This window comes from Lampris incognitus, chromosome 2 (genome assembly GCF_029633865.1).
Source record: "Lampris incognitus isolate fLamInc1 chromosome 2, fLamInc1.hap2, whole genome shotgun sequence".
Taxonomy (NCBI): domain Eukaryota; kingdom Metazoa; phylum Chordata; class Actinopteri; order Lampriformes; family Lampridae; genus Lampris; species Lampris incognitus.
Window position 1 is genome coordinate 15642300 of NC_079212.1, and position 9856 is coordinate 15652155.

Genomic DNA, 9856 nt, shown 5'->3' on the forward strand with positions numbered 1-9856 from the left:
AAGAAAAAAAATCACAATGGTCTCAAAGCTCTTCTTGAGACACGGGGACGACGGAAATCCAAGACAACAAACATCATACCATGTTGTGGTGAGACCCCCCCATGCACATCCAGCTCCAGGGGCGCTCACTTTGAGAAGCGATTTTTACTGCAGGGTGTTGAGTCGGAGAGGGGTGAGAAAGGGATCGGCAGGGGAAAAAGGGGAAACCATTTGGATTCAAGTGGAGACAGGATATGCACCTCCACTGCACCTCCTTCCTCGAACTTCGGCCCGGAAACATCTGCCTCCTTACGCCCACTCTGATATTATGTGCACAAACACATAGTGTCTACACATACACATGCACACACACACACACACAAATAGACAATGGGCCTCTCCAATCCGTGCACACAGAGGAAGTCAATCCTGTCAGTGAGAATAAGAGGTTTCCCTGGAGGTGAGGTTCACAGAAGGGAGAAAGGCTTCGGAAAGCCCTGGAATGCTGATGCTGTGGTAGATGTAGAGCTGGATAGGGGTATTCATCTTTGCCCCAGGAGCCTTCATGTATGTTTCTGGGTCTACGCTTCACGCTTGCCAACATGCATGAATATGTTCATTTTGTGTGTGTGTGTGTGTGTGTGTGTGTGTGTGTGTGTGTGTGTGTGTGTGTGTGTGTGTGTGTGTGCGTGTCTGCGTGCACACGTGTGAAAGTTATTGTTTCTAAGCTGACGTAGCTGTCTTGTGAGTAGAGGCCCAGTGGCCATTTGGCTTCAGTACTTCAGGGTGAGCTGTCTTCACAGCTCTCTTCACTAATTTACCATTATAGTCAGCAGCTGTCTCAGCCAAAACAGGAAAATAAGATATCTGAACCTTGCGGGCTACGGATTGTTTTGATATGCCAGTTCAGCATCGAGAAGCGCAACGTAAAGCACAAAACGCTGTGCCAGGGAGCTTGGCCTTTTCCGATGACAGAAACTGTCAGACTTGCCAAATGAGCTGTTTACTATATTCCACGCGTTGATATTCATGTATCTCTCTTCCATATCCAGGTCCCCAGGCTGCTGTCCATGGAGCCCAGAAAGGGCCCCCGTGCTGGGGGTACCAGAGTGACCATCAGAGGGGAACATCTGGACATTGGCTCGCAGGTCAGAGTCAAGGTTAATGGCACACAGGAATGTGCCATCAAAATGTGAGTACAAGATATTTTAAGCTGCTTTATGTGACTTTCACAGGCTGGGTGTTTATTTCTTACTGTTTGGGGAAACTCTTGTCTGAGGCATGCTGTTGCCTGAACTGCAGCAGACATCACTCCGAGACTTAGTAGGAATAGTTATGGACCGTCATAAGTCAGAGATATTTCTTAATGTGGTTTTATGATCTTTGTCTCATGTTACAGGCCAGCAGCTGATATCATTGAGTGCACCATGCCTGCAGCTGTGCAAGAGCACACTGAGCCCGTGGTGGTTTGTCTGGAATTTGAAAACCTTCCTTGTCAGGGAGAAGAGCTTAGTACGACATACAGCTACGAGAAAAACCCCACCATAAGCTTCATCAAGCCCAAAAGGAGCTACCTCAGGTAAACTCTCTCTCGCTCTCTCTCTCTCTCTCTCTCTCTCTCTCTCTCTCTCTCTCTCTCTCTCTCTCTCTCTCTCTCTCTCTCTCTCTCTCACACTCTCTCTCACACACACACACACACACACACAGAGCAGGGTCCCTACAGACCCTTAAAAATTCTTAAAACGTCTTGAATTTCTTTTTTTTTCTAATTCAAGGTCTAAAAATGTTTAAAAATGTCTGGAGTTTTAGGAAGGGAGGCATTAAATTTATTCTGGGGCAGAACGAATGAGTGTATATCTATTTTTTTCCCCAGTTTTTATATTTTGTTTGATTTTATATTCTACATGAGCCCGACATTTGTTGCAAGCAATGTAAAATGCACTTGTGCTAAATAGCATACGCTAGACCACCAGGGGCAGTGGGACGGGGAGGCAGTAGCTAGCGGGCGACAGGTGAGGGTAAATATAAATTCCATCTGAAGTGGTTGGAGGGACAAATATTGTGAGTGGCTTAAACAATCCAGCAAATTCTTATGGTGGAATGATGTGGACTTTTTCGCAAAACATTCAAACTGAGGGGCGTTTGGGTGGTGTAGCGGTCTATTCCGTTGCCTGCCAACACAGGGATTGGCGGTTCAAATCCCTGTGTTACCTCCTGCTTGGTCGGGCGTCCCTACAGACACAGTTGGCCGTGTCTGCGGCTGGGAAGCCAAATGTGGGTATGTGTCCTGGTCGCTGCACTAGCACCTCCTCTGGTCGGTCGGGACGCCTTATTGGGGGGACTGGGGGGAATAGCATGATCCTCCCGCATGATATGTCCCCCTAGCGAAACTCCTCACTGTCAGGTGAAAAGAAGCAGCTGGCAACTCCACATGTGTCAGAGGAGGCATGTGGTAGTCTGCAGCCCTCCCCGGATCGGCAAAGGCATGGAGCAGCGACTGGGACAGCTCAGAAGAGTGGGGTAATTGGCCTGATACAATTGGGGAGAAAAAGGAGGGAAAATATCCACACAAAAAAAAAAACAGCATTCAAACTGGTGACAATGCAACGCACATGCGCTATGCTATGCTAGCGCTTGATCAAGCAGTTGTGGCCACCAAGTGGTACGTTGGGGCCGTTGCTAGCTTGGCTGCCCGTAGTAAAATTAGAGCTAATTTGTCTGCGGCAAATGCGTCCGCCTGAGCTAACAGGCTCCGTAAGTACCACAGCTCAGCTTAGCAGTTAACAGACAGCATTCGGCAGTTTTTTTTTTCTTCGACAGCCCAACTGGAGGCAGAAATACCGCGGGTACTGCCTCTCCGAAAGAAAGCAGACAGCATCACAGATCTAGCAGAGGATACTGCAGGGACGGAAATGGTGACGCTGATAACGAAATCAGACACACTGAGGACGCGAGCACAGGAAGTGAGAAAGCAGTTGTTCATGCGAGGTGGTGAAATCGATAACACGGCTGATGAGCTGCGACACGAGTCATGACAGGTGTAGCGTCCATTGACAAACGGGGTCAAATAAACTTCAGGTAGTTTGTGCCAGAGAGGGGCAGAAAAAAACCCACTTAGGTTTGGTTTAGCTGTAACTTTTGACCAATCTCTATAGTGCCCATTTATGTGTATTTGATGCTATTGTTTTCCATTTGACTGGGTCTACCGCCATAGTTTTATTTTAGTTAATTAACAAGAAGGCCGTTGTCAGCTAATTTACACAGAGAGTTGCTTTTATATTCATATTCAATAAAACTCAACAACAGTATATACTGTCCTGTCTAGTTTCTTTTTTGTTGCCGTGGAAATGGTATTTTTTCAATTTAGGGGTATTAAAAAGTCTTAACGTTCATTAAATTTGTGCTTTAAAAGTGTGCAGATACCCTACACACACACACACACACACACACACACACACACACACACACACACACACACACACACATTGACACTCCACGTTAAGTCCAACATGCCTTAACATCACTGGCTGAACGTCTTTGTGGTTTCTCTCCCAGGGAGAATGACATAAGTCATAAGGGTAATGTCTCCCTGATGTGCAGTGTCTTCTCCAAGGCTATTGTGCTCTAAATGGCACAACATCTGTGTGAAATGTGCGGGACATGTGTGCGAGAGGACAGTGGGATGCCTTTGATCGCAGATATGCTGACTATTAGCTGCAGTGGAGCTGTGTATGTCATTAAACCAAGCAAACAGGCAAAACTTGGCCACGTATGTCAGCTGCAACTTTTCAGCTTTAAACTTGAAGCTGTCGTCATGATGTTCTTATTATTGTAAAACCATGTTCTTATTTTTTGGTTTTGGGTGGCTTTGGTTATGGTTTTGTGTGGATTTATCGAAGTATTTGACATGTTGTATGTACATCTTGTAATGACTGGTATTTGATTGTGTGTGTGTGTGTGTGTGTGTGTGTGCACATTTCAGCGGTGGCAGGACCATCACAGTGACGGGCCAAGGTTTTGATCTGGTGCAGAGTGTTATCATGGAGGTGTTGGGAGTTGGACAAACTGTGAGTCAGTGGAGGTGTAATCTTGTGTACTTTTGGAAGCCATTATTACCAGAGTGCTGAGAATGATGCTGTCTTACTCCCATAATAACACAGAGTAAGAAAAATTATACTAAAAACAGTTTATAGGGACATCTGGGTGGCATAGCGGTCTATTCCGTTGTCTACCAACATGGGGATCACCGGTTCGAATCCCCGTGTTACCTCCAGCTTGGTCAGGCGTCCCTACAGACACAATTGGCCATATCGGCGGGTGGGAAGCCAGGTGTGGGTATGTGTCCAGGTTGCTGCACTAGCGCTTCCTCTGGTTGGTCTGGGCGCCTGTTCACAGGGGGAGGGGGAACTGGGAGGAATAGCGTGATCCTCCCACATGCTACGTCCCCCTGGTGAAACTCCTTACTGTCGGGTGAAAAGAAGTGGCTGGCGACTCCACATGTATCGGAGGAGGCATGTGGTAGTCTGCAGCCCTCCCCGGATCAGTAGAGGGCTGGAGCACAGATCGGGACGGCTCGTAGGTGATGGGGTAGTTGGCCGGATAGAATTGGGGAGAAAAAGGGAGGGGGGGAATAAAAAAAAAAAACAACAACAAATTTATAAGCAGATATAAGATTTTCTTAAGTTGTGTTTTTGTATTGCCGATATCAGTTCTTGGATTACTAGAAGACTGGAGGGGGGGGGTATATGTACGTATTTGTCTTTCATCAGCTGAGCCATTCAGCATTTTGTATTTGATAGATAGGTACGTGGTTATGTACATGTTGGGATATCTATATATGATATTCTGAGCTCTCTCTCCCACGGGGTTGCACTATGATTCATCACGAGTGTGATGAATCATGGTTGTTAGAATTCTGTCATAGTCTATTTTTTACATGTCATATTTGTTCTGTCAGGTTTACTGATATTATAATTTGTGTTTCCTTTGTGCATGTTTGGATTATAATGCTTGTATAAGGCCACATTAAGCCTTACTAGGGCTGTTCTTCACAAAAAAAGTTGTATGTATAGTTATGGTGAGATTAAAAAAAACATTTAGTCATACTGGAGCCTTATCAGGCATCAGGAACATTCATTTGTCATTTCATTCCTTGCACCTGCACACATGAATCGAAACGAAATATCGTTTCCCCCAGCCCACAGCAGTGCAGCACAAAGACAAAAACACATATCCGAACTACAAGAACACATACATCCAAGTTACAAAAAAAAAATACTACAGGACACAAATATCCAACATATCCAAAACAAACAAAAAAATTAACTGTCCAAGAGAGCGAACGCCAGGATGACTGTCAGAACTGCCAGTCTGCATGGGCTAGCAGTTAGCTTAGCCTGCCCCGCTTCCGCGTCTTGTCAAACCGCTCTCGGTCTTGTAAGGCCTCATAAGAGCACATGTAAGGCTGAGGCCTTACGTGTGCACTTTACACGCGAGGTTGAATCTGCTTTTTAAACGCTAGTAGCCTACTTTACACAGAGAGCAAACTAACTTATTACTACATCGGCGACTAGCATTTAGAAAGCACACTCAGTCTCCTGTGTGAAACGTAGTTGAGATTCCTGTATGACTAAATTGCCTTTTTTATCCTTCCATAGCTTTTACATGGTTACTTGTTTGCTTGTTTTTGAGTCATGAATATAAATTTTGCTGTGTGATATTTGCTTTGCTCTGCTCTGCTCCACTGGATCTGCACATAAGTCAGAGTTGTCTCAGAACGCCAACAAGGCTGATTGCTTTTGCTGATTCCGTCAAAATGTTGGATGGCGTTTGCGATTATCTTTAAAATTCTTGTTTAACACAACCCCTCCTCTCCCCTGCTCCAGACCTGCACGGTGCACTCCATCTCCATGATTAAATGCGCCTCACCGGCCTCCAGCCAGTCCCAGCAGGCTTTGCTGCAGTTCTACCTGAACAGTGTGCTCTACACAGGAGATAGCCCTGCCTCCTCCGACAGTGAGCCAGAGGAAGAGGAGGAGCCTCACGGAGGTCAGTTCCTGTTGGAATACGTGGAGGACCCTCAATTCTTCACCGCCAGCAAGGAGAAGCTGATCAAACACCACCCCGGCGAGCCGCTCACACTCATCATTAACGTGAGTGTGACATCTGACCCAAACAGAGAGAGAGCGGAAAAGAGAGAGAGGACAGAAAGGATATGAAAACTCAATCATTAAACAGATCAAATGATTGTATTTCTCAGAGCTCGTCTGTTCCTTGGCTTTATGAGCACCGCCGCTGTGAGCCCAACTCACCCCACTGGGAAATACAGACATGGCTGAATCTATTCACATTAAGCAGACCCACATAAAATCAAATCAAATGCGGTGTCCTCTGGATTCTGTTACGATCCAAGGGAGGGTCCAGCACTGGCATACTCCACCAGCTCATTGCAAGGTCCTGTATTCCTGTGTTTTGGCCGATCTAAACCTGTCTGTATCATGCTGGGGGGGGGGGGGGGGGCTGACTATATTACTGTACAATATAGGTTCATAGACAGGGAAGTCACTCAAATAAGCCCCTAAATGTGACATGTCTTATGACTTCCTCCTTGAGTGTGTCTGCATGTGTGTGTGTTTGTTTGTGTGCAGATTTGTGCACATTGGCGGGTGTGCGCACGCACACACACACACACACACACACACACACACACACACACACACACACACACACACACACACACACACACACACACACACACACACACACACACACACATGTCAGGATGAGGCCCCTACAGGAATTGCTGCCTCAGCCTGTCTGCATGGGCGACATGGCTGTTGTTTCCTGTTTTCTTTAGGAAGGTGGATTCCACTCGTGGTGGACCTGGCGGGTGGGCAGGGGGGGTGTTGCTGGGTAGGGTGGAGGAGGGAGTGTGTGTTTGTCTAATGGGAGCTGTTGTTCAGCCAGATCCTATATTAAGAATCTGAGCTGGAATGTGGGTGGATTTTGTTTGCTTTCATCCTGTTTTGGCCTTTAAATCTTCACTGTTTTATCCCGGTTATTGGCCGTGCTGAAGTGTTGACTGGTGCGCTAAACATATTGTTAATCTGGATATTATACTGCATATGGATTTTACACTACATAATAATTAGTATATACTGCATACGTACACAGAAGCTCTTCGTCATAGTATATGTATGTATATGTGTATATGTGTGCACCCAAGTGTGTTTGTCTGTATGTGTGTGCGTTAGGAAGTATTTGTTGACAGAGACCCAGGGGGTGGCATCCTGCAACAGGGACTGGACGGGGGCCCTGAGGGTATAATCATGGAGAGGAAGCACACTCAAGATAAACACACACATTTGTCATCGTAACACAAAAACCGATATCGTCGACTTCTGGAAAGTGCACAACACAATGAAGACAAACATTGTGCGCGCGCACACACACACACACACACACACACACACACACACACACACACACACACCATGGAGAAGACGTGACGGTTTCTCTCACGTTACCGTACCAGCCTTATTGGGCTGGGAGAGGGTGGGCTTGAATGACAACCAGACAAAGTTTTAACAACAGAAAGAGCCCTGCCGCGTTCGTTCCAAGAGACGCCTGTGAGGGCCCTGAGAATGTTTTTCTGGGCAGTTGCTCGGATGACCGTCAGCGGGTTTGTTTGTAGAAAGTTCCCTGGCCATGTCGGAGCGGTGGAGGGAGTGTTTGGTTCTTTAAGCTGAACTCTTGTCCAAAGTGAATGGGTTTTGTACTGGGCTCCTCAATGTGACAGCCCGCGACAGGCCTGTCCAGCGCAACCGCTGTGTGTGTGTGTGTGTCAAAAGTATGCAGTTAAGATGTGTGTGGTGTGTGTGTGTGTGTGTGTGTGTGTGTGTGTGTGTGTGTGGAAAAAGTAGGCAGTTAGACATGTGCATACGTGTGTGGATGAAACCACCATGCAGCTCTGAATGTTATCTGTGCCTATTCAAACCAGGCCACCTACTCCCTTAACACTGACCGGCAGACAGCTGTTGTTTTTTTTTTCTTTCTTTCTTTCCTGGCACAGAAAGTGCCAAGCGATCTGGAACTGGCACCGGAGGAATACTCAGTGATGATTGGCTCCCATCCTTGTGACATCAGCTTCTACAATGACCAGCTGTTCCACTGCACCATCAAACGGCTCGCTGAGCTCCAGTGAAAGAGAGTTGCCTGTCACAGTGAGTTTGCAGCACGCACGCACGCACGCACGCACACACACACACACACACACACACACACACACACACACACACTGAACACAAAGCCATACAAACACACAAATATTGCTCTGTGAGGGCCTGAGGCCAGACAGTTGGTCTGAATCAAGACCAGTCTGTGATGTTAGCTCAGACGGATTCGGTTTCCACAGGCTCATTGAACAATAAGGTGTGTGTGTGTGTGTGTGTGTGTGTGTGTGTGTGTGTGTGTGTGTGTGTGTGTGTGTGTGTGTGTGTGTGTGTGTGTGTGTGTGTGTGTGCGGTCGCCATGCATTATGAATGCTTTGTTCCCTCCCTGTTCGTGCCACCATGAATCAGCAGTCGGCGTGGACAGGAGGAGTGGGAGGTGGCCGCTCTATACCACAAAGCAGGGTGTGCTCTTTATCTCTATCGCTCTGATCTTTTTATCACAGCGGCTATCACAAACACAATCACCTGTCACACAGACACCAACGTGCACACACGCATGCGGCACACACAAACCCGGTGTTCTCGGGAGTCACGAGCTTTCTTTGCTCTTCGGTGCAGTTCTTGTTTTGTCTCCGTTTTCAATCCATCAAAGTGAAAAGGCCCAATCGAGACACCGCCAAGCCTGCACGGTCCTGATAAAACCAGCCACTCCGTCTTCATTTTGCCCACAGTTCCCATCCCTTGTTGGCCATTCTGGCCTGTCTTGATGGGTCTTTTTTTCAGCGGAGGAAAAGCATTCATCTATATTTAAACCGACCCAGACCGAGCGGCTATGTGAAATAGCCATGTGTGTGTAAGCCTATCTGTGACTGTGTCGGTGAGTGGTCCGGTCTTCACTTTGCCACAAAACCTGTGGAGTTGGTGGTGAGGGTGTTGTGGGGGAGGGGGGGCACCTCTAATTCCTTCCTCCCTATCTACTTTCGTTTTTGTTTTTGACCCCCCCCCTTTTTTTCTCCCCCAATTGTATTGTATCTGGCCAATTACCCCACTCTTCTGAGCCATCCCGGACGCTGCTCCACCCCCTCTGCTGATCCGGGGGAGGGCTGCAGACCAGCACGTGACTCCTCCGATACATGTGGAGTCGCCAGCCGCTTCTTTTCACCCTGACAGTGAGGAATTTCCCCAGGGGGATGTAGCGCGTAGGAGGATCACGCTATCCCCCCCCCCCCAGTCCCCCCCCCCCCGTGAACAGGCACCCCAACCGACCAGAAGAGGTGCTAGTGCAGCAACCAGGACACATACCGACATCCGGCTTTCCACCCGCAGACATGGCCAATTGTGTCTGTATGGACGTCCGACCAAGCCGGAGGTAACACAGGGATTCAAACCGGCAATCCCTTGTTAGTAGGCAATGGAATAGACCACTACGCTTCCCGGACGCCCCCCTCCCTATCTCTTTCTCGTCATTGCATCTGTAGCTCTCCCTCTGATATCCCCCTGCCCCTTTTTCTGTCTCTCAGGATGCCCAAAAATAAACACAGGCAATTAGCAAAGGCATACAGGCAGGGCAGGGGTCGAACGAGATGCCATAACACAAACGGGTGGGCGGCCCGTGTCTCACTTGTGTACATGACTGTGACAGTGATTTGTGTGCATTTCAGGGAAGGGGTATAAACAAGAGTGTACATGATATATTTTTTCCTTGG

At 47.6% G+C, this 9856-nt stretch overlaps 1 protein-coding gene across 1 annotated transcript in view; it reads left to right on the forward strand.

Moving 5' to 3' along the window:
- The window catches only part of plxnd1 (plexin D1), a 79294-nt gene that overhangs the window by 42347 nt on the left and 27091 nt on the right, over window positions 1-9856 (forward strand). Inside the window, 6 exon segments of the mRNA XM_056273334.1 lie at window positions 1032-1171; window positions 1379-1558; window positions 3962-4046; window positions 5865-6131; window positions 8051-8158; window positions 8160-8201. Coding sequence (XP_056129309.1) covers window positions 1032-1171; window positions 1379-1558; window positions 3962-4046; window positions 5865-6131; window positions 8051-8158; window positions 8160-8201 — 822 coding nt within the window.